A 26,023-nucleotide genomic window follows, 5' to 3' on the forward strand; every position below is an offset into this window, starting at 1 on the left:
ACCTGTCTAATACAGGTATTTGCTCCCACTTCCTGGCACAGATCACCGCTGCGCTTGTGGTGACCTATGCCACTTCCGGCGCCTACCCCGTCCTCCCCCAATGTGTTCTGTGAGACACAGAACACAGCAGGGACCCGAGAGGACACGCAGCGCGGCTCGCGCATGCGCAGTAGGGAACCAGGAAGTGAAGCCACACGGCTTCACTTCCTTATTCCCTTACCGAGGATGGGAGCAGCAGCAGCAGCCGAGAGCCGAAGGACGGATCAGCTTCCGACTTCGCGGGCTCCCTGGACAAGTAAGTGTCCATATATTAAAAGTCAGCAGCTGCAGTATTTGTAGCTGCTGGCTTTTCATATTTTTTTTTCAGCGGACCTCTGCTTTAAATGCCAGTTCACACCACAGAAATGCAGTTTGGATGCGTTCCAGATGCTTTTCTGCATGCGTGTTTTTGGTGCAGTCCAGTGCCTTTTTTCCCATAAACTAAAATAAGGACATGTGCATTTTTGATGCTTTTTACACACACACACATATTAATATATATACAAATATATACACACACACATATACATACATACATATACACACATACACTGGGGACGGAAAGTATTCAGACCCCCTTAAATTTTTCACTCTTTGTTATATTGCAGCCATTTAAGTTCATTTTTTCCCTCATTAATGTACACACAGCACCCCATATTGACAGAAAAACACAGAATTGTTGACATTTTTGCAGATTAAAAAAGAAAAATTGAAACATCACATGGTCCTAAGTATTCAGACCCTTTGGTGTGGCACTCATATTTAACTCAGGTGCTGTCCATTTCTTCTGATCATCCTTGAGATGGTTCTACCTTCATTTGAGTCCAGCTGTGTTTGATTATACTGATTGGACTTGTTTAGGAAAGCCACACACACCTGTCTATATAAGACCTTACAGCTCACTGTGCATGTCAGAGCAAATGAGAATCATGAGGTCAAAAGGAACTGCCTGAAGAGCTCAGAGACAGAATTGTGGCAAGGCACAGATCTGGCCAATGTTACAAAAAAATTTCTGCTGCACTTAAGGTTCCTAAGAGTACAGTGGCCTCCATAATCCTTAAATGGAAGACGTTTGGGACGACCAGAACCCTTCCTAGAGCTGGCCGTCCGGCCAAACTGAGCTATCAAGGGAGAAGAGCCTTGGTGAGAGAGGTAAAGAAGATCCCAAAGATCGCTGTGGCTGAGCTCCAGAGATGCAGTCGGGAGATGGGAGAAAGTTGTAGAAACTCAACCATCACTGCAGCTCTCCACCAGTCGGGGCTTCATGGCAGAGAGGCCCAACGGAAGCCTTTCCTCAGTGCAAGACACATGAAAGCCCGCATGGAGTTTGCTAAAAAAAACACCTGAAGGACTCCAAGATGGTGAGAAACAAGATTCTCTGGTCTGATGAGACCAAGATAGAACTTTTTGGCCTTAATTCTAAGCGGTATGTGTGGAGAAAACCAGGCATTGCTCATCACCTGTCCAATACAGTCCCAACAGTGAAGCATGGCGGTGGCAGCATCATGCTGTGGGGGCGTTTTCCAGCTGCAGGGACAGGACGACTGGTTGCAATCGAGGGAAAGATGAATGCAGCCAAGTACAGGGATATCCTGGACGAAAACCTTCGAGAGTGGACCTCAGACTGGGCTGAAGGTTTACCTTCCAACAAGACAATGACCCTAAGCACACAGCTAAAATAACAAAGGAGTGGCTTCACAACAACTCCGTGACTGTTCTTGAATGACCCAGCCAGAGCCCTGACTTAAACCCAATTGAGCATCTCTGGAGAGACCTAAAAATGGCTGTCCACCAACATTTACCATCCAACCTGACAGAACTAGAAAGGATCTGCAAGGAAGAATGGCAGAGGATCCCCAAATCCAGGTGTGAAAAACTTGTTGCATCTTTCCCAAAAAGACTTATGGCTGTATTAGATCAAAAGGGTGCTTCTACTAAATACTGAGCAAAGGGTCTAAATACATAGGACCATGTGATTTCAGTTTTTCTTTTTAATAAATCTGCAAAAATGTCAACAACTCTGTGTTTTTCTGTCAATATGGGGTGCTGTGTGTACATTAATGAGGAAAAAAATGAACTTAAATGATTTTAGCAAATGGCTGCAATATAACAAAGAGTGAATAATTTAAGGGGGTCTGAATACTTTCCGTCCCCACTAATTATATATATATATATCTCAATCCTGATGTACCGACTCATTTCTTGAGGCCCGAAAATGTCAGGACAGTACAAATATCTCCCAAAATTACCCCTTATTGGAAAGTAGATAGTCCAATGTATTTATGAAGAGGTATGGAGTGTTTTGTTGGGGTTTTTCCCCAAAAAATTTACAAAAAAAAATTTAAATTTTTTTGTACATGCTGTCACCAGTGCAGTACACCGTCATAACTGGTGTAGCGGTGATCAGGGACACTGACTCTTTTTAAATCTTTATGACTTTTTTTTTTTACAATTAATTTTTACCATTACCATAGTAACACCGTTCTTCTCTGGGGAGGTGATCAGATTTTTTTTTTTTTTTCTACACACCATGATTGCTTAGAACTGATTTTTACAATTAGAAGCAACCATTTTTTCTATAAAACTACTATATGGCTATAAAACTACTAATTCTGTGTTTACTATTGTGATTGGCCACAGCTAATAGTACATAATGAAAGGCATGAATCAAAGCCTTTTGTTGTGTATAACTGTCATGTGGTCTGCTGTAATTGGCCACAGCAATCATTTGGCAGCGGCAGTGGGCCAGGACAGTGATCTATCATTGGCCATGTCCGGTGGACACGGTGGGTAACAGATTGCGCCAGGGTATGGGCCATGGAGTGCGATCCTGGGAGGACATATGACATTAAGGAAATTTTACATAAGTGAATGCGGCAAGATTTGGATTGAATGTGCTGCTGAAAGGAGAGGTCAGAGTCCAGGATTACACTTGGCACCCTGGAATTGGAAGGACTGATTTGAGTTGTACTACTGATCTCAATGGAAGTCAGTGGATGGTATATGGGATAAATGAATGGGCAGGATTATCCATATGGGTTTCCTCCCAGGTAATGTTCTCTTCTACCAGGAATTCCAGTTCTAGAATGAATGATTGATTCAATATTATTCATCATTAGTTAGTTAATGAAACATGGAACTGGATTTTCAAGACTCAATTTCTAGCCACAGAATCTCATGCTCAAGTTGCTATACATATGATCTCTAGAAAAACGATTATAGTAACAGGAACATGTGATACTTTGAGACTTCCAGCCTTCATCTGCGGTGTTGTCAATGAAAATATCTTCACAGATAGTTCCTCCGGGTACTCCGGTTTCCTCCCACACTCCAAAGACATGCTGGTAGGTTAATTGGATCCTGTCTAAATTGTCCCTAGTATGTATGAATGTGAGTTAGAGACCTTCGAGTGTAAGCTCCTTTAGGGCAGGGGCTGATGTGAATGTACAATGTATATGTAAAGCGCTGCATAAATTGACGGCGCTATACAAGTACCTGAAATAAAATAAATTGCAGGAAACACTAACAGAACTGTGAGAGGACGCTCTGCCATAAGTATGTATAGCTACAAATCTAGAATTTGATGCAATTTGTCAAAAACATAAAAAAATAAATTTTCCATCTTGAGCACGCTTTCAATTTTATAGTTGCACATGTCACCTGGCTACCACACAGAATCTCCTGACAACTCATTCAACTCAGCATTCAGAAACAACAGCTTACAGGTTCAGGTAGTAGTAATTTACATGAAAGCAAATCTAGTACATTTAGCACAGAACTATTATTGAAAGTCATGCAATTAAGAGTAAATCTGCCAGTGCCTAGGGACAGTGGTGATTTACAAAGGGTAATCACTGTCAGAAGCTAATTTGTATTTTTCAGCCTAGAATGGGGCAGGCAGAATGATGTGGAACTGCATAGAAAACCAGAAACAGAAAATGCTCACCGCCAAAAAGGCTTTGACTGCAAGAGAACGCTGTACACAATAGACACTATTCAGAAAATCTGCCTATTGTAAAGCAGCAGTTGCTAGCCAAAAGAAAATTAACTACACAGATTATTGCTGCACGTGAGGAAAAATGTGACACCACAGTACGGATCCATGTCACACAATTTATATGGTGTTCACATTGTGACTTTTTTTTTTTTTTTTTTTTTTTTGAAAGGTGGGAGGGGACAAGCTATCCATCCATTTTCAAATCTCACATAAGAAGGTGCAGTCATCCTGTGTACAAAGTATGATTTCTTCATACTTGTGAAGTTCCTAAGATTCTAGGTCTAGGAAGTACAAACTGAAGGCATTTTAAAAAAATATTGCAAACAGGCAGACTATCGCAGAAGAGATATGCGTGTGCATAGATCAGCTTATATTGCCAGCACAGTCCCCGTGTCCAAAACGCACGTGGTTTGTTATCCTGCCCCAGCCAATGAAGATGCCCGAAGCCTGGCACCCAACAATTGCGCTAAACCCTTCGAGGACCTTGGACCAATAGAGAGGTGGCAAGTACAGTGCCTTTAGTGCCACTTAAAGTCTTTCCAAGTTGAGGACCGCAATACATACTTTTACGTTGATACTTCACGTGATTAGATCGGGATCATGCCCCCACCTCCCACTGGTGCCTCTCTGAGCTCTCTGTCCCACCAAAGAACCAGAAGTGAAGCCAGTGGTTCCGCCAGCTTACCATAGAGCTTTTCGAGGACTGGAAGGTTCCCAATCAGCTCTAGGGTACAGGAGACCGGGAGCAACATTTTTGTCTCTTCCATTTTCCCCAGAAGTAAACAGCGGCATTTTAAAAAACTGAAAGCATCTGATCACTTTGATCTGTGTGTGATCAGATACTTTTAAGGGCATACGAGAGATCTGGGGTCTAATAGAACCCATATCTCTCCATAAAGAGTACCAGTCACTGCCTATTGCTGTCACAAGGGATGTTTACATTCCTCAAGACAGCATTATAAGTGATCAAAATTTCTCGAAAGAAACTTTTTCAAGCAACCCTTTTCCCCCAAGCTGCCACGCAAAAGGTAAACGCACACATACGGCGACCGCACCATATATACATGAGGTATGGCCACGAACATCAGAGTAAGAGCAATAATTCAAGCACCAGACCTCCTGCATACTCCACTGGTAAGCTATAAAATACTTTTAAAGTGTACATAAATTTTAAAGCATGACATGTTAGGTATCCATTTACTGGATGTAACATCTTTTGTATCTCAACAAATAAATTAGGTATTCTAAATTGTTTGGGTGCAATAAAATTAATGAAGAGGATTTTTCCCCAAAAATTGCGTTTAAAAAAACGCTTCACAAATACCATGCGACATAAAAAATTGTAACAGCCACCATTTTATTCTCTATAGGGCCTCTTCTAAAAATAAATACCAGTATGTGGATTACCAAGCCAGATATTCAACAGATGACAGATAAGCAAGAGATTACGCTCTTAAGGGGTGAAGTATGAATCCAATGACGTTTCTAGGTAGAAATTAGGTCAGACTACCAGAAAGACCCTCCGCTCTAGGTGTTACCTGTATCTGATGTAGTCTGGCTTGCATCCAGTGTCATGTTTATTCTGGCTAGGTAGGTTGTCAGAATTGGCAGGTTGCTCATCTGCCATCTGTTTATATATGTGGACTATCAAGCCAGATATTCGAGTCTTTAGGTTCACAGCATGTCTTCGATTTGGATGTGGGCAGGTCTTTTGAAGGGTTTGGAGACATTCCCCACAGGCCAACCTGGCTTTCTCTCACCAACTCTACCATACAGCAAAATACAGTACTTGACAAGATCTGAGGCCCTGACGGAGCGGGTCAGCCCACAAAACGTGTTGGCCAAATCGGATCTCAGGTCCATCCTGGACAACTAATGTGATGACTTGTTTTTAAACAATCCTTTTTTAGATGATGAGTATTGCTTTAACCGGTTCCCAACTGGCGCACGCCGATGTACGTCGGCAGAATAGCACGGCTGGGCAAATGGACTTACAGGTACGTCCATTTGAATTCCCCGCCGTGCCATTGCGTGCACGCGCCGGCCGGAAGCTCCGTGAGTCGGGTCACGGGTCCTGTGGACTCGATCGCAGCGGGCATACCCGCGATCGCCTCACGGAGAGGACGAACGGGGAGATGCTGATGTAAACAGCATCTCCCCGTTCTGCCTAGTGACAAGTGTCACTGATCACAGCTCCCTGTCATCGGGAGCAGTGATCAGCGTAGTGACACACACAGCCCATCCCCCCTACAGTTAGAATCACTCCCCTAGGACATACTTAACCCCTCCCCGCCCCCTAGTGGTTAACCCCTTCACTGCCAGTGTCATTTACACAGTAATCAGTGCATTTTTAATCGCACTGATCGCTGTATAAATGACAATGGTCCCAAAAATGTGTAAAAAATGTCCGACATGTCCACCATAACGTCGCAGTCACAATAAAAATCACTGATTGCCGCCATTACCAGTAAAAAAAATTAATAAAAATGCCATAATACTATCCCCTATTTTGAAAACGCTATAACTTTTGCGCAAACCAATCAAACGCTTATTGCGATTTTTTTTACCAAAAATATGTAGAAGAATACGATCGGCCTATACTGAGGAAAAAAAAAATTTTTTATATATTTTTGGGGGCTATTTATTATAGCAAAATGTAAAAAATAATGCGTTTTTTTCAAAATTGTCGCTCTTATTTTGTTTATAGCGCAAAAAATAAAAATCGCAGAGGTGATCAAATACCACCAAAAGAAAGCTCCATTTGTGGGAAAAAAGGACGTCAATTTTGTTTGAGCCATGTCGCACGACCGCACAATTGTCAGTTAAAGCGGTTAAAGACATGTGAAATTATTTAAAATAAGTGGTTAGTTTATATTATACCCAAGGAGGTACATGTAAATGCTAAAACAATTTTGTATTTTTACATTAAACTAGATACATGATCCAGCACAGGAGAGCCACTCTGCCACCATACTCTTAAGGGACACTGTCGGCAAGCAGTTAAACGTATTTTTTAAATGCAAGCAGTGGAGGTACCTGAATTTGACCTAGTATCAGCCTCTTGCAATCCACGTACAGTAGAAATGGAGTGTGAGGAAATAGAAGTACAAGGAGCCAACCTATTTACGTGCTGACAAGGAGCATGCTGATAGGAGAGCGCAGAGAAAGATCAATCCATCACTGCGCTGCTTCTGCTTTCACTGTCCAGTCACAGGGTTCAGAGGAAGGGTGTTGAATGACGGACATCAGATTTAAGACATCTAGTAACAGAAACAAGTACTGCAGGGGAGAATCCTCTGGATTACATATTGCAGTTGGCTTTGCATTAATTTGTCCATTTGGTTCCTTTTGGTTGAGTAATATTTTCAAGAAACTTATCACTTCTTAACCACTTTAAGACTGAGCCTCTTTTTCAGACTCAGTGTTTACAAGTTAAAAAACACGTTTTTTTGCTAAAAAAATTACTTAGCACTTATTAACCAAACATTATACATTTTTTTTTTCTAACACCCTAGAGAATAAAATGGTGGTCCTTGCAATACTTTTTGTCACACCATATTTGCGCAGCGGTCTTACAAGCGCACTTTTTTTGGAAAAAATTAACTTTTTTGAATAAAAAAAAATTAAGACAACAGTAAAGTTAGCCAATTTTTTTTATATTGTAAAAGAATGTTATGCCGAGTAAATTGATACCCAACATGTCACGCTTCAAAATTGCGTCCGCTCGTGGAATGGCGTCAAACTTTTACCCTTAAAAATCTCCATAAGCGACGTTTAAAAAAAACAAAAATCTACAGGTTGCAGGTTTTGATTTATAGAGGAAGTCTAGGGCTAGAATTAGTGCTCTCGCTCTAATGATCGCCACGATACTTCACATGTGGTTTGACCACCGTTTTCTTATGCGGGCGTTAGGTATGCGTTCGCTTCTGCGCGCAAGCTCGTCGGGACAGGGCGCTTTAAAAAAAAAAATTTCTCTTATTTATTTTTACTTTGTTTAAAAAAAAAATTGGGACACTTTTATTCCTATTACAAGGAATGTGAACATCCCTTGTAATAGAAAAAAGCATGACAGGTCCTCTTAAATATGAGATCCGGGGTCAAAAAGACCTCAGAACTCGTATTTAGACTAAAATGCAATAAAAGAAGAAAAAAAAAAAAAAAATGTTGTCATTTGAAAAAAAAAAAAAAAAAAATAACAGAAAAAATGTGCCTTTAAGACGTATGGGCGAAAGTGATGTTTCGACGTTGCTTCCGCCCTGCTACGGTATGGAGACGGGTGGGGGCCATCTTAGCCTCACTCGTCTTCATACCCAGCCACGGACAGGTCCCGATCACCTCCGCCGCTGCCGACAGCTCTGGTAAGCGGCAGAGGGCACGGGAGAGCGGGGCCCCTCTCCCGCCGCCAATGGTGATGGGAGGGGGGTGTTCTGTACGCCATCTGTGTACAGAATGCCTCCAGGTTGCCATATTGCATTGTACAGAAAGTTACAGCTCCACAGATTGAAAACGAAAGGTAATTTTTAATCCCACGGCTGTGGCAGCAGCTGCTGCCATTACCCAGATATCCCTCTTCAAAGTCAGGATGTATATAGTCGTGCTGCGGTCAGTAAATGGTTTAAAAAAAAAAAAATATATGAATACATAGCGATGGCATTTTTTTCCTTTCATATATGTTCCACCTTTTCCCTACCACTAATTGTTAAAGGCCTGTTTACAGAGCTCACTTCAGCAGCAGAAACTAAAGGTTCACCTACACAAGTCTTGGAGGTTTCAGAGACAATGAGACCAATTTGCTAAAGTTAAGGAAAAAAAAAAATTATTACTATTGACTTCAGTTATCCAATCAAGTGAAAAGCAAATGCACATGATTGGGTATTTGCAGTGATCCGGATGACATGATTGGATAAAGTAATTAAAAATATTCACACCATCTTTTCAGTGAAGATTTTCAACTTTAGCAATGTGTCTTGAAGGAAAACTTCTGCTATATTAACGCTTTTTAAAATCTGTTTTTTGCATACTATTTGTAAAACAAAGATTTACTATACCGCCTCAAACTCAAAAAATGTAATCAAAGCCATCCTTGAAATTCCTATTGACAATTAGGGCTGCCCATTACAGTGATGGGGCAGGACTTCTCAGAAAACTCCAGCTCTTTGCTAGTCGGAAGGGTCACGCATTCAGGATTTTTGACCTACTAGTAAAATCTCGTTTTTTGGAGAACAGTATAGGACACATGCCCCTTAAACCCCTACAATACGGGACACTTTCAACCCCTTCCTGCCCAGGCCAATTTAAAGTTTCCAGCACTGTCACATTTTGAATGTTAATTACTTAGTCATGCAACACTGTACCCAAATTACATTTTTATCATTTTTTGAGACAAAGAGCTTCCTTTTGGTGGTATTTAATCACCACTGATGAAAAAAAAATGAAAACTTTGAAGGGGGAAAAAAAAAAACCACACCACACGCTGTTTCCATTATAAAATTTTGCAAATGATCATTCTTTATAAAATGTAGGCCAAAATGTATTCTGCTACATTTCTTTGACAAAAATAACCCAAATCAGTGTATATTATTTAGTGTTTGTGAAAATTATATAGTCCACAAAATGCGGTGTATTTAAAAAGTTGATCAATCCTGATGTACTGATGGCCTCTCATTTTTTGAGGCCTTAAAATGCCAGGACAGTACAAATATCCCTTTTTTTGGAAAGTAAACACTCCAAGGTATTGGGGTTAAACATAGACCCTGGGTTTTATGCAGCCACCTTTAGGTGAGTGGGCACTGGCAAACAAAATTGTGACAGAGCAGATTTCTGGATTCAGATTCTTATTTCTATTTAGAAGATTAAAAAAATTCCTCACCAATTTTGATTTTCACAGACATTCCTTTCTCAACCCAGCTGCACCTACAGCTTCTGGATTTGTACTACTCTGCACTAGCCTTGGAGGCGATATCTAGGTCAGCCCCAAATGTTGCCTCCAGCAGGGGTCCCTGTGTTTGGTGCTTGTGACGGACCTCCGTCCTCAACATGATTCGTGCTCAGTACGATCCAAGACCCCTTAGCCCTCTCATTCAATTGTCATAATTCAGTTTTGGGTGAAGCATTAGACTGTTTATTTACTGTTTGTTTAGAGAGGTAACGCAAAGGGGACATTCTCCCCCCCTTTGATTCAGGGCGGGGTAAACTGTCCAATCAGCAATAAGGGACACACAGGTATTCAAACATTTCAATAGACCACCTTATCAGCAGGGAGGCTGTTGGAGGAATTACCCCCTCCTCCTCCCTGCCCCGTCTTCCTGCAAGATACACATAATACAAAGAGTAAAGAGGAGACGGGCGTGGTTACAATGGTGGCCGATAATAGTTGCACAAGCCTGGCTGGGAGAAGTGTGACTTCCTGGTAACTTAGGAACATGGGGCAGCAGTAACACTTCAAACAACCTAGTAAAAAAAAAAAGAAAAAAAGAAGACTACAACAGTTTATGAGATCAAGCTGATACAATAGTCCAGCAGTTGAAAGGTCACGTTATTTCTTTGTGACTCACTGAAATCATCTCCACTATCATTTTATCCCTGGGACAACAGGATAAGTTGAGGAGAGGAGAAGAAAATAAGGGCCCCCGAGACAGGAAGGCAAACACATCTCTGCTCCAATTTGAGGTTCTGGTCTCTGCGTACGCCTTCACTGGGTTATCCAGCAGCCTACAGGCATGTGACCCAGAATAGCTGCACCCCTTCTGCTCCACAGCACAGGTCACAAGTACCCTTTACTGAAGATACATAAAATGCAGTATATGATTGAAGGAACCGGTGTTCTATTTTGTTCAATTAAGGAAAGGCTGCTGCGGGTGTGTTCAGAAGCCCCCCATCGCATGTGACAGAATTCTTAAGCCCTACGTGGGCTCATTGAAAATGATGGTCAAATAGATGTGTACCTGCAAAGTTTAGCACATATATAAGTACCCAGGCACGCAGCAAATCTTGAAGAGTTGCAGCAAAATATTCAAAAACAAAAATGTAAAAAAACTTTATATGAAAACATAAAAGCATATATAAACATTTGAAGAGCTTCCCTAAACTCCAATACAGCTCCAAAAAGAAAAAAAAATAACAATACAAAAAAAAAAAAAAAAAAAAAGCACACAGCTAAAAAGGTCTTCATTAAGGAGTAACGCCACTTTTATAGAAAAGTATTATATAAGTATTATAAAAAAAACACAACATTCCCCTTTGGGTGATTATGTACATTGCAGGAATTTTAACAAACTTTGTTCCAAAATCCTACCTTTTGTTATTCTGAAGAAAAAGCTGTTGTGTCCAAAATAAATGTGAATAGAAGTGAAATTATAATTATCAATCAGCTGCTGCACTTACAGGGTTCCAATGAGGCAAAGTGGGAGGTTCCGCATCTCTTTAGATGCAATTTCCCTTCAGGAGTATCCCACCAAAAATACATTACAGGGGATGCCCAAAATCTGACTTCTCTTCATGCGGACTTCTGAGAAAATCAGTAGGGCAATCACACAAGCAGGAAATTACATTTCTGGGAGGGGGGTGTTCTGTACGCCATCTGTGTACAGAATGCCTCCAGGTTGCAATATTGCATTGTACAGAAAGTTACAGTTCCGCAGACTGAAAACGAAAGGTAATTTTTAATCCCACGAAAGTGGAGTTACCCTTTAAACACTATAGCAAATAATCCAGACTGGCATTAAGTGATTTCTTGCAGGTTTCTCTTCAGCAGTAGAAAGAAAGGTTTTGATGCAGCTGCCAATCAGACCTGCACAAAGTTTAGGAAGAACATTGGAATACTCTTCCAAAAATGTCTCAGTTCATTTTTATTTCTTTGATTATTTTCATTAACAGCTCTCTTAGGGTCACATCACAGTATTTAATATCATTGATGTTTGCACTTTCCACTTCAAAATTCCAAGATCTCTTCATCTTAAGCCATTCTGCGGTGTTAAAAAGGCATTGCCATTTTGTACAAGTCAACCTCTACTGAAGTATATAAAAAATAACGAACTACTTTTAGCTCCATTTTGGTTTTGGTAATCGTACCATTGAAAGTGTTGTGTCTGTCTGTTTTTTTGTTTTGTTTTTTTAACCTAACTACCCATTGTGTCAAATTTATATCTATTCTGTGTACACTTGTTGCTTTCTCTCAAGCTGTCCTCTAGGTACTTATCTTAATCTATGGAACAAACAGTCCCTATTCTGTGAAGGGTCTAAATGTTTTCATGTAAAATCATTATATATGGAAAATAGATTTGTGCAAAAACAAGCATATATGCATATCTTCAACAGGAACATAAAAGTATACAAAAGACCATCCTAAGGAGCATACATAGCATTTGTCCATAACAATTCAATAGGTTACCATAATTTTTAAAAAAATGTTGCAAGTTCTACATTTTTTGAAAGTCTAATAGGGGTCATGGCAAAAATTTAAAGCATGTAAAAAGGTGAGAGTAGAGTGAAGCCCCTTGTAATAGGGCACTAGAGTGATGCATGTTTGCTGCCATCACAGCATGTCTCAGGGATAGAGAGAAAAGCATGATTGAAGAGATAAGAGTAGAAAAGGAAAAAAATACATGGGATGGGAGGATTAGCAGGAAAGAAAAGGGAAGGGGTAAACCGTATAGAGTAAAGAAAATGAATTCAGTAAGTGGGATGAGGAGGCAATACCTCAGGGTGGTCCGATTATTTGATAAACTGAAGGCTCTGGTATTTGGTTGGAAAACTTAACCACAGGGAGCAAAATTTTGAGAAATCAGTCACAGACAAAAAAAGCTGCCAATTTTCCATCTGACATGGTCCTCTTTAGGCAAATTTTAAGCTTCAGCAAAACTGAACACCAGGGGCTCCCAAGATGGGCTATGGTTTGTTTGGTGGCCTAAAACAAAGGATAATTTATTTGGCTACAGATTTAGAGAAATGTTGAACAGGTTTGTTCAAAGCCTCCACATGATTTTGCATAGGTTACAGCCCATCAATGTATATATCAAAGAATAGACTAAAATTTAAAATGGAGAACTAAAATCCACAATCTTTGTACTTTGAGACAAGTGCACCAAGAATAGAACACAGTCCTATCGTGTCCATTTACCAAAGCAGAGTGGTACTGAGGTCCAAAATTGGTGATGTGGGAGGGGCGAGATTGGCAGCAGGAAAATGCTTCGTATGAGTGCTCTTGAGGTAGACTGTTGAAAAAAAATTTGCTGTAGAGGCCCATACCTCCTCCCAACCCCCATCTGGCAAAATTGTACCCAGCTCCTCCTCCCAGCAGAGTATATATTGAGTTTTAGGATGAGTTTTAGAGGAACAGATTGAAAAAAAAAAAAAAAAACCCACCTTATTATATGCCCATTTTACATACCTTAAGCTACGGTCAACACAATGACCTTTCCCTCTTGTTTACTTCCAGGGGTCCTTTCCTTGGTTGTCTACATCACTGCAAGTGTTATGTGGACACCTTATATTGATGGAGGCGACACTTCCAGCAGCTAGCTCCACTCTCAAAGGCTCTCCATAGGTAGTGGAATTTGTTAGGGCCAGTGAGAACAGTGCCCAAAACAACAAGCAGGGAAAAATATGTGGTCCACAGGGCAAGATATTAGCCTGGCTCATAGCAGAAACTGACATTGATCTATTACACTGGAGGATAGAGTAGGCAGGGGGTGTTTGAAGTCAACACTGAGTAGTAAGGTAATACACAATGCACTATTTAGAGTTAATTTTTGCTTGGAGTTGGGCTTTTAGGAAGGAAGACCTTAAAGTGGTTGTAAGGAAAAAAAAAAAAGGAACAGATTCTGTTCCCTCACAACTGGTTAAACAGCACAGTGCTTGTGCTGTGTCACTTGGCCCCTTGTATCATAAAATACCTCGCTGATCCTGCCTGCTCTGCTTCTGTCCTTCCCCTTGTAAACTGACCACGGTTTATCATGGTTGCTGAGCCCCGACAGCGTGGTCAGTTTATGTGCCTCAGTCATCCACAGTACTAAACTAACCTTTAAAAAAATTTCACTGACAGCCCGTTGGTTTTTTTCAGCCATAATGCAGAGTTAGTGTTTTTTGGGAACCCAAGCCTCCAAATATCTTTTTCAGAGTTCTTCAGGCCATTCACGTGACTCCCAGCCACTCTACACCTCCGATCCAGGGCTACAGCAGGAGGAGCTGGGCAGTCACATGACCTCCCTGGCTAACATCAGAGATCTCGGCCCCCTCCGGCTGTAGCCCTGGATTGGAGTAGGAGAGCGGCCAGGAATCACGTGACTGGCCTGAAGATACATGTTAAAAAAAAAAAAAAAAAAAATTAAAAAAGGTATTTAGATGCATTGATTTAAAAAAAAAAAAAAAAAAAAAAAAAAAAAAAAAACACACACAACACTAACACTGCATTATGGCTGCATACAAGAGGGGCAGGCAGTGGATTTAGGTGGTAAGGTTACAAACACTTTAAGAGTGTGGATTAGCATGGCAACTACATTCAGAGGCCATCAAAACAAGTGGGGTTTCAATCTGCATTAACAAAAAGGAGATTAAATGTTATAATTGTATATACTGACAACACTACTGATCAGTAGCATGCATCAAAAGCATTTATATTTTTTTCACACTTTTTTAAATTTTATTCACTTTAAAATTGTGCAAATTTGCCATTTTCCTGTACTTGCAGGGTCTTTAATGAGAAAGCAGATGGGGAAATGTGCATGTACTTCAAAGATATACTGCATATATGTCATGTTTTTAGTTTGCCTTGACATACAGTATGCTTTAAAGTGATTTTAAACCTAATATTTTTTAATTAACCACTTGCTGCCTACCCACAGTAATTGTTTTGCAGGGGGGCAGCAATTTCAGGCCGGGCGACGTACCTGTACGTCATAGCCTTTTTTCCTGGTTTGGGCTACGTATGCGTACCTCCTGCTGACCCATGCAGTGATTAGACACAGCACAAGATTGGGAGCGGATTTCAGCTAATGATTTTGGCTAAAGTCTGATCACCTGTGGCCAATTACACACAAAGTTCTGGGTTTACAAAAACGAAAAGCACGGTTTTCGTTTTGTTTCTGAACGGCCGTTCGTCAACCAGACATGTTGCGGAATCGGAGGAGATAACGTATTATTTATTAATGGCCTTGGAGTTATTGCTTTGACCAAAGTCCAGTCCAGGAACAGGAGGAGGAGTCCTTGGACCAAAAATTGGTTGCTTTAATAAATCGTGACCAATTATGTCATATGCCTTTGCTGTAGGAGCTCCAGGAGAATAATCCGGATGACTTTCGGAATTATCTCCGGATAATGGACCCCTGCTTTCACCGACTCTTGGCATTATTGACCCCCTATATTAAGAAGCAGGACACATGCATGAGGCTTTTATTTTATTTTTTGGTTGAATAATAATGATTTGATATATTTTCTATATTTTTGGATGCATAGAATGCACTTTTTGGGTAATTTCTATTTGCAGATAGCATGTCTAATTTTATTTGTTTGTTTTTTTAATGCACAATAAAAAAAAACTGTGGAGAATACGTGGCTATGTGTTTTACTTCAAATGACAGTTTGGGAGTAGGCAGTTACACATAAAAAAAAAAAAAAATGTAAAATTGACAAGGGACAACATAGTTGTATCTTTGATCTTAAAAACTACGGGATAATGGTGTTGTGGTAACTTACCCTAAAAAAATAAATAAAAACACAAAAACACAAAAGCATAATATTCTTGAGGTCACTAGAAAAAATAAAGTCTTTGAAAATTTGTTTGCAATAACTCCATCAGCAAAGCAGCTTCATTATTATCCCATTAAAGAAGAGAATATGCGCTGCATTTCAAGATTTCATAATTTGCCACGCATGTCAATTCTCCATTAAGAACGCTAAATACAAGACCGACCGCTTCTGGCTCATCCTTGCTTTCGAGCATGCATGTTTGTGCTTTGGACTTTTGTCCGACGGACTTGTCTACACACGCTCAGAAAATCCGACAACAGACACTTATCCGCGGAAAGTTTTAAAACCTGCCATGCAACATTTGTCCGCGGAAAAGCCGACAATTGTCCGATGGAGCCTACAAACGGTCGGATTCTCCGCCAACAGCCTGTCATCACACATTTACACACATGTACATGGGGTGGTCCTTAAGTGGTTAAGGAGTAGCTCCACTTTTTTTTTTCCCTCAAAAAAACACAACCCCCTCTGGGTGACCAACGTACATTGCAAGGATATAAACTTTGTTGCAGATTCCTACCTTTTTTTTTTTCTTAAGGACGAGCTGCCTGTTTGTGCACAGTAAACGTGCATAAGGGAGTGACTTTTTCATTATCAATCAGCTGATGGTCTTGCAGGGTTCTAATGAAGAAACAAATCTAAATCCCTTTAGATATGATTAACCCTTTGGAAGCACCAACAAAAATTTTTGTTGCAGAGGATACCCAAAATCTGACCTGTATCTTAAGCCTGGTACACAGTTTTTCGATTTTTTTTTTTTCCGCCCAACTCAGTGGCTTGAACAAAAAAAAACAAAAAAAAAACACTTGTCAGCTCCAGTCAGAGCAGCTGTACTGACAGGGGAGACGGCCAAACAGCCAGCTTCTGTTGATCCGGCTGGCATACACACGGGCCGAATGTCAGACAGATTTTATTTAACAGACCGATGTCACCCAACATTCAGCCCCCGTGAACTAGGCTTAAAAGCGTTTGTTACCCAAAAATAAATGGATCCTGTTCCTTTAAAGCACTAACAGCACAGTGCTTGTGCTGTGTAATTTGGCCCCTTCTATTATCTAAAATACCTGGCTGCTTCTGCCCTCCCCCTGTAATAACATGGCTGCTGAGCTAGACACCATGGTCAGTTTACGTGCCTCTGTCATCTGCAGTTCTCCTCTGTCCTCCTCTCCCCCCCACCTGTCAGCCCGTACCAGTGGCCGCCTCCTCCCCTCCTGCTGCTGAAGTAACTATCATTATCATAACTATCAATCCCCAGTGTTAGATAATGCAATGTCTCCACGGTATGCGCTTTATTTAAAAAATAATGCTGTTGTATACTATATTTCAGAGCGCCGCTCTCCTCCTCCCGACTGATGTCAGGGGGGCATTCTCAGCCCCTATCGCTGAAGCTGTTAGATCGGGAGAGGGAACGCCAGGCAGTCACGTGAGCGCAGAGTGACACCCTGAAATATATTATACAACAGCATTTTTTTTCTAATAAAGCAAATACAGTGGAGACATTGCATTCTCTAACGCAGGGGATTGCCTGAAAATGATAAAGTGGGTTTACAACAACTTTAAGTGCATACTTCTGAGAAACTTAGTAATTCAGAAAGGGAACACAAGCAGGAAATTACATTACTGGGGCATTTTGTACACCAGCTTTGTACAGAGCACCTCCAGCTTGCCACATCACACTGAATTTTAGAGAAAAGTACAGCGCCGCAGACTGAAAAGGAAAGGTAATTTTATACAACAGTCAATTACAAAATAACCTGTAGTAGTTATACAAGCTCTATTTACTTTCTATTTTTCCCCCCCACAAAGTGAAGTTACCCTTTAAGAATTCAAAAACACACAGAGGAAAAGTGCACTTACCTTCTGATTTTAACTTTGTAAGAACAAAAATTAGATAATTGTTGAAGTCTGGAAACTGGTTTAGCTGTTCCAATTTCTGAGACACTGAGTCAAGGATGTAACATGCATGATATAAACAGGATGAGGGGAAAAGAAAAAACATCCAAACTTTTTTTTATTATCCATATTGATAAAACAATTCTGTCAAGCCCATTTACTGAAGAATGCTACCAACTCAACTGCTTCATGCCAAGCATACACAATATGCGGCCCCACTGCACTGGGCTTTTTTCTGTGGGGCTGCATATTTGCATATCTCCCTTTGTGCTGGGAGCACGCCACACGGTGCACTCCCAGAACAGAGACCAAGGTCTCAGTAGGAGCCCCGTACTAACCATCGGGACCCAGAACTCTGGATTCCAGGTCACCTGATCGCTGGGAAAGAATTTGATCTGCTATCACAGTCATTAGTCACCGTGAAGCCTGCCCCTGTGTTTTCTCTCTCTGTGAATGGAGGAGAGAGATCGAGTCTATCCTTGCAGAAGAAGAAAAAAAAAAAAAAAAATACACAATAGAAGAACTAAAATATATGAATACCTAGATCAAGGTATGAGCTAAGGCCTCTTTCACACGGGGCAGATCAGTCATGATCCGCCCCGTGAACACACGCTGGCTCAGCGGGGATCGCTCCGCCGATCCCCGCTGAGCAGGAAGATGACAGGTGCATCGCTGCACGCTGTGCAGCGACGGACCTGTCAGAGCGCCGCTCTCCCCTATGGGGGGATCGGATGATGACGGTCCGTAGTGTCCGTCGTCATCCGATCCGATCCGAAAACGGAGGGAAAAGTAGGTTTTTCCTCCGTTACACTTTTCGGATCGGAGCGGGGTCGGATGTCAGCGGACGTCACCGCTGACATCCGACGCTCCATAGGGATGACTGTATGTCCGTTTTTCATCCGAAAACGGATGGATGAAAAACGGACATACGGATCATCCGTGTGAAAGAGGCCTAAGTCAGTTTTTTTTTTTTTTTATCATTGTGTTTTAGGTAGGATAAGAAATATTATTATTATTTATTTATATATATATATATATATATATATATATATATATATATATATATATATATATATATATATATATATATATATACACACATATATATATACATACACACACACACACAAGTCCATCCAGTTCAACCAAAAAAAATTAAAATAATCAGAGCTGCTGGCCAGAACATCCTCTGGAGGGAGTCTTAGACACCTTTCACACTGAGCCACCCCGGGCGTCAGCGGTAAACCGGCAATATTCAGGCGGTTTTAACCCCCTGCCAGCGGCCGTAAAGGGGTGAAATCCGCCCGCCAAACGCTGCGGCCCCATTTTCAATGGGCAGGAGCGGTGTATTCACAAAAGCTGCTGGCAGGACTTTTTGTGACATCCTGCCAGCGCAGCACCCCAGTGTGAAAGCACTCAGGCTTTCACACTGGGTTTGCAGCTGAAGCTTTTTTCAGGCGCTATTTTTAGCGCTGTAGCGCCTGAAAAATGCCTTCAGTGTGAAAGGGGTCATACTGTGAAGAAACCTTTCCGTATTTGAAGATGAAATCTTTTTTCCTCTGTGATGACCATAAAGTGAATAACTCAACACCAAGTTCACTATATGACCCCTTATGTATTTATACATGTGATCACATTCCCCATTAATCTCCTCTTCTCAAGAGAGAATAAATTCAGTTCCTCATAGCTGAGTTCCTCCATGCCTCTTATCAGTTTACTTGCCCTTCTCTGCACTTTCTCCGGATATCCTTTTTTAAGAACCGCTGCCCAAAACTGAACTGCATGCATTCCAGATGAGGTCTTACTAATGATACACATATGTGGTATTGCTGCAATTGTCAGGAGTAGGAGAATTTAATTTGGCTAGTTCTTTGGTGGAAGGTTATGGTAGTAGCAAGAAATATATACCTAAAATTTAAAAAAAAAAAAGTTTTTTTTACGATTTTGGGACAGTTTTCTTTTGAGAAAAAAAAAACACATTTACCACCAAAACGAAAGCCCAATTTGTCCTGAAAAAAAAAAAATGCAATATAATCCAGCTGGATGCACAAAGTGTTATGTATTATATGTATAGTTTTACTAACACATGTCAAAGTTGCAAAATTGTGCTTCAGCATTAAGATTTTTTTACCCATATGCGCAAAGGGGTTAAACATAACCTCAAAATAAGTTGTAGGTTCGGACGATTGCCCCAGTGGAAGGACTATCGCCCGAAACATGTCGGGTTGCTGAAACCATTTGTGCCCTGTTACCACGCGATTTTTATATTTATTTGTGATCACTATTTTTATTTATCTTATTCGGTGTTTGTAAAGAATCTTTTCTCCCTGGCGGTTTTAATAACCTTATATACCAGATTCATGCACTATGTGGAGACCTTTTTCTTTCTCCATATGAACTCACATCCTGTGCGGTGAAAGTTGCATCCTCCAGTTGTCCGCCCGCTGTGAAGGTGAATCTATCCATCTGCTGTGGATCCGAGTACCATCTTCCACCCAGGGTTGCCCCAGATGGGACCATTGGAACCTACCACCAGCGCCTCCCAGCAAGCACCCCTAGGAGCCTGAATGACACTCCTCCTACTTATGTGTGGACCCTGAGTACATGAAGACCACCTAACGATTTAAGAGCATCTTTCACATATGTTCTCCTTTTCTCTCACAAGAAATACCACGCTTTATGTGTTGATGAACTTTTACCCCACTATGGACACTGCCTCCAGTTATTGGGGTCTGTTCCTTCATTCCATCTGTTGTAGTTTATAATCACTGCCACGTGTAAATATTTGTTGCTATACACAATATATATGTATATAGGGTGTTAATTTACCCCCCTGTTCTCATTTCACTTTAGCGCTGCATTTATTTATTTTTATTTCAGCCAAGAACACAACAATGAAGTCGAGATCCGCCCACATGCCTGACTCTACGACCCGCTGAGAGCCTGAGCCGGGCTCTCCAGTCCCATCCACAACTTAGCATTTCAGTGAGCAAGAAAGGTGCAGAGCAGAGAGCCCTGAGAACTGAGCGATCAGCGGTGTTAGATCACTCGGTTCTCAGTGTTAGAGCCGGCAGGGGGACAGATGCAGCATCCATCAGCCGATGGTCTGCAGCAGACAATTTTCAAAAAAAAGTATATATATATATATATATATATATATATATATATATATATATATATATATATATATATATATATATATATATATATATATATTTTTTTTTTTTTCAGTCATTTTAACAGCATTTAGCATTTGTAACCATTACACCAAGAAAAAAAAATTATACATAATTATTATTTCAGTTACTTCTATAGCGCCGTTCATTTACGCAGTGCTTTACATATACATTGTACATTCACATCAGTCCCTACCCTCAAGGAGCTTGCAATCTAAGGTCCCTAACTCACATTCATACATATACTAGGGACAATTTAGACAGGATCTAATTAACCTACCAGCATGTCTTTGGAGTGTGGGAGGAAACCGGAGTTCCCGGAGGAAACCCACGCAGGCACAGGGAGAACATGCAAACTCCGGGCAGGTAGTGTCGTGGTTGGGATTCGAACCAGCAATCCTTCTTACTGCTAAGCGAAAGTGCTATCCACTACACCACTGTGTAGTGGTGTACACACACATACACACAGTTTTTTTTTATTAAAGTGGAGGCAGCAATTACAATTTTCTACAGAAGCATAATGTATATCAAAACTACTAAACTAGCTTTTGTAGGACACAACGTGCACATTTCAAAACTAATTTTGAAAACACTATAAATATGTCCATGCATACAAGAGTTATGCTATGAATGTAAAGTATATTCCTAACCAGCATCTATTTTTACTCTTGATGATTGGTTATATAAATAACTTTGTGACAAAGCGCTGCATCAAGTCTCTTCTAGCCACCTCCTCCCTATACAGCACAAGACAAAATTCAGTGACTATATTACCTCTTGAGTAATTCCATCTATTACCATAAAACTGTATTAAAAAATTAACATCAATGCAACAAGTTTTTAGCAGCATTAGCCAAACCAAATTAAACAGTTATCACAAATCAAAATACAGGCAAACAATTGTAAGAATCCTTACATGAGCCTGCTCCTAAAAAAAAAAAAAAAAGTGGTCTCATTAAAAAGTGTTACTAAACCAACAGTAAAATCAGTGTGTATATGCAGTAAAGCATGCTCGTTCTACTCACTGTGGAACATAAGGGGTCAATCCTCTGCATTGTGTAAAAAGGCTGTTTGATCCTGTCTTCCCTGATCCTCCCCTTCTTCCACTGCCCCCAATCTATCTGCTGACAGTACAGTGGCGAGGGGGAAAACTGCACATGCTCAGTTTGGTGTGTATTTTTTTTTTCCTTGGTAGGGTGCATGTGACAGCACAGGGCCAATCAGCACTGTCCAGACAGAGGGTCATGGGTCCTGTATACTCATAAGACAATCATGGGAGAATGAAAATTCCTCCTACAAGCTATAACCAGATACTGATAGAAGTCACAAGACTGCTCTAACTGCTGATGCGAAAAGGTATTTAGCAGTTTATATTTACTAAACTTATTGCATTTTCATGTTGTGTACTGTGGAAGACCAAATATAATGAATGCAGGGTCTTGGATTTAGTAACACTTTAACATAGGTCTGTGGAAAATCAAATTCAAAGGCTCCCTCCAGAAAATCAAACTTGACGGAAAGCAGGGAAGACAGGACTTGAACAAAGTTTCATCTGAGAGGATCCAAACCAACTCTCTTTATCACAAGAGGAGCTCTTATTCCTCCCAGGTGCTAAAGGACAAGTAACTAGCTCAATGTACATCAATGTTATTCTCAGGAAATGTTCCCAAGATTTAGGAGGATCCACCTTTTCTGAAAATACAGAACATGATTCAGGAGATGAGAAATCACCAAAGACAGGAACTTGCTGGAAGAAAAAGGATTTTTTCGTCATACTTACCTGTAGAATCCTTTTCTTTGAGTACATCACGGGACACAGGGTGAGGCTATTATTCCTTACTAGGTTTTATTCCACCTCCAGTGAATGGACACTGGTAGACCAAAAAGGTCTTTGGACAGGATGTGATCCCCTATATAACCCCTCCCATACAGGAAATACTTCAGTTTTGTAGCAAGCATTTAATCCTCAAAAAGAGGGGAGGGACCTCTGTGTCCCGTGATGTACTCAAAGAAAAGGATTTTACAGGTATGACGAAAAGGGAGGGAGAGACCCTGCCAAAACAACAGCCATCAGACCTACATGGCAGCCCGCAGTACACCGCAACCAAAAGCCGAATCCTCGGCTGTTTGAACATCCACTTGATAAAATTTTGTGAACGTATGCACTGAAGACCAGGTAGCAGCCTTACAAATCTGAGCCACAGATACCTTCTTGGGTCTTTCTGGTAATACAAAAAAAGGAGTCCGATCCTCGGATCTCCACAGATCTAGACAAAAAAAAAAAAAAATCTGACTGCTCTCACTACATCCAAGGAGTGCAGTCTTTTCTTCCACCGAACGAGGCTGAGAGAAAAAAAGGCAACAAAACAATGTCCTGATTCAAATGAAAGGCCGACACCATCTTAGGCAAGAAGGATGGAACAGGTCATAACATGACCACGTCATGGTGAAGGATCAAGCATGGTTCAGTGCACAAAAGGGCCACCAACGACACCCTTCTAGTCGAGGTGATGACCATCATGAAGGCTAATGGAATTTCCTTGATAGGCTCCAATGGTTGTTTCTGTAACACAGACAGTACCAGGTTTAAGTTCCAATGACACATAGGTGACCTAATGGGGGGGGGGGATGAGTTACCCCCTGCATAAACGTTTGGATCAGTGAATGGGAGGCTAAGGGTCTTTGGAAGAATACTGACAAGGTGGATATCCGACCCCTGATTGTGCTCAAAACCACAGCCAACTGTAGAAAAGAGAGAATTCTCTCAATCGCGTATTTCCGAGGATACCATTTTCTGGCACTACACCAAGCAATATAGGCTTTCCAGATCCTATGATAGATCTTCCTAGTGACCGTTTTACTGGAATTCACTAAGGTAACACCACCGGTCCCGAGATGCCAAGATCCTTTAACACCCTCGCTTCAATAGCCATGCCGTCAAATTTAGAGACTGTAAATTGGGGTGGAATATAGGACCTCAAGACAGTAGATTGGGGCGGCGCAGAAGCGTCCATGGCCCGTCTATTGCCAATCTCATGATCTCTGGGAACCAGGACCATCTGGGCCAGGCTGTCCAGGGCCGTAGGATCAGACGTACCACCCATAACTCCAGGATGTTGATGGGAAGGCTCTGCACTCTTTTACTATCTCCCCTGAGTTGTGAGCCCCTCTAGGGTGGCTCCCCAGCCCGAGAGAGACTGGAGTCTGTGGTCAGTACTCTCCAAAACACCGGGAGGAAAGATCTTCCCTTTTGCAGGTTCCGATACTGCAACCATCAGCTTAAGCGTGCCCGAGGAGAAAAGGACCTGGGGTAATCCAGGGCTTGTGCTCTCCTGCTCCAAGCCGACAAGATGTTTTATTGTATAGGCCAGGAATGGAATTGAGCGTAGGGAACGGCCTCAGAGGAGGACACCATCCTTCCCAGAAGACTCATACAGAGCCAAATGAACGGAGGGTTGCCTGGTGCCCCTTACCTGACGTACTTGATCCTTCAGGGCACAGATCTTTACGGGTGGCAGAAATACCTTTGCCTGAACCGTATCCAGGATCAGACCTAGATATTTGAGACTGAGTTGATCTCAAGCCTGACCTTTTCGATATTTATGACCCAGCCCAGGATTTCTAAATACTGCACTGTGCAGGCTATACTATGTTCCAGGACCTGTAGTGAGTGATCTCTGAGCAGGAGGTCATCCAAGTATCCAAGCACCAAGATCCCCTGGGCCCTTAAAAGACCCAGTACAGGTGCGAGGATCTTGTAAAACACCTGAGGTGCTGTGGCAAGCCTGAAGGGCAGTGCCACAAACTGGAAATGATGCTCCTCTACTGCAAATCGCAAGAACCACAGGATGAGGCTGAAAGATGGGCACGTGTAAATATGCGTCCTTGATATCGATGGAGGCCAAGAAGTCTCCCATCTGGAGCGAGGCTACTACTGAGCAGACCGACTCCATCCTGAAGGATTGGATTAACAGATGTTGGTTCAGAGATCTTGGGTCCAAGATTGGCCTTATGTCCCCATTTGGTTTTAGAACCATGAACAGGTTCGAATAAAACCCTGTGCCCCTTTCGGACACCAAAACCTGTATGATCACTCCACCACTGTACTCCAAATGCCTGCAAATTGGAGCAGCCTTCCCCCCCACCCAATAGAGTGGGGATGGCATCCCCTCAAAAGTAAAGCTTGGTGCCGTGTTTACGCAAGTTCTTATTCCAGTGTTTTTTGCCCCTGGCTCTAGCGCTTTATTGACGGCGGAACTGCCTTTGCACTGAAATACCTGAGGAAGTCTACGAGGCTTTAAACGAGGGACACCTGGTCCTTCTCTTTACAGGACGTAAAGAAGACTTTCCTCCGGAAATCTTTTGGATGTACTTGTCCAGACCACCACCAAACAAAACGGTCCCCATAAAAAGGGAAACTGTCAATATTCTTACATGGAAGCTTGGCTGACCAGTTCTTAAGCCACACAAGTCTGCGCATGTGTACAAACAGGAGAGCCAGACGAGAGACTTGTATAGAATCCTTTAAAAGGCATCTACAGCAAAACACAGCACTCAAGGAATATCTGCCTTTTTTTCAGGAAGATCATACTCCTGGTTAGGCCTGTCAGGCCGTCTGACCTGATCCTTTAAGGACAGGCAGACTCCAATTGCTGCGACAGCTGGCTGAATAGCTGAACTGGCCACAGAAAAGGAAGCATTTAACCGCTTCAGCCCCGGAAGATTTTACCCCCTTCCTGACCAGAGCACTTTTTGCAAATCAGCACTGCGTTGCTTTAACTGACAATTGCGTGGTCGTGCGACGTTGCACCCAAACAAAATCGACATCTTTTTTTTCCCCCCCCACAAATAGAGCTTTCTTTTGGTGGTATTTGATCACCTCTGCTGTTTTTAATTTTGTTACGCTATAAACAAAAAAATATATATATATATATATATATATATATATATATATATATATATATATATATATATATATATATATATATATATATATATATATTTTTACTTTTTGCTATAATAAATATTCCCTAAAAACATTAAAACAAAATGTTTTCCTCGGTTTAGGCCGATATGTATTCTACCTTGTTTTTTTTAACCAAAAATATTGCAATAAGCGCAAATTGATTGGTTTGTGCAAAAGTTATAGTTCCTACAAAATAGGGAATAGTTTTAT

The 26,023-nt window shown here is 41.3% G+C and overlaps 1 protein-coding gene across 3 annotated transcripts in view; it reads right to left on the reverse strand.

Annotated features, from left to right (window-relative positions):
• The window catches only part of TNPO1 (transportin 1), a 197,193-nt gene that overhangs the window by 152,348 nt on the left and 18,822 nt on the right, over positions 1-26,023 (reverse strand). For all 3 annotated transcript variants that reach the window (XR_012243279.1, XM_073624364.1, XM_073624357.1), the window contains exon 2: positions 17,636-17,711. Coding sequence is in view for 2 of the 3 variants with exons in the window: in XM_073624364.1 (XP_073480465.1) it covers positions 17,636-17,711 (76 nt within the window). In the remaining variant the exon portion in view is untranslated. The remainder of the gene's footprint in view (positions 1-17,635; positions 17,712-26,023) is intronic.

The sequence above is a fragment of the Aquarana catesbeiana genome, linkage group LG01, assembly GCF_042186555.1.
Source record: "Aquarana catesbeiana isolate 2022-GZ linkage group LG01, ASM4218655v1, whole genome shotgun sequence".
Taxonomy (NCBI): domain Eukaryota; kingdom Metazoa; phylum Chordata; class Amphibia; order Anura; family Ranidae; genus Aquarana; species Aquarana catesbeiana.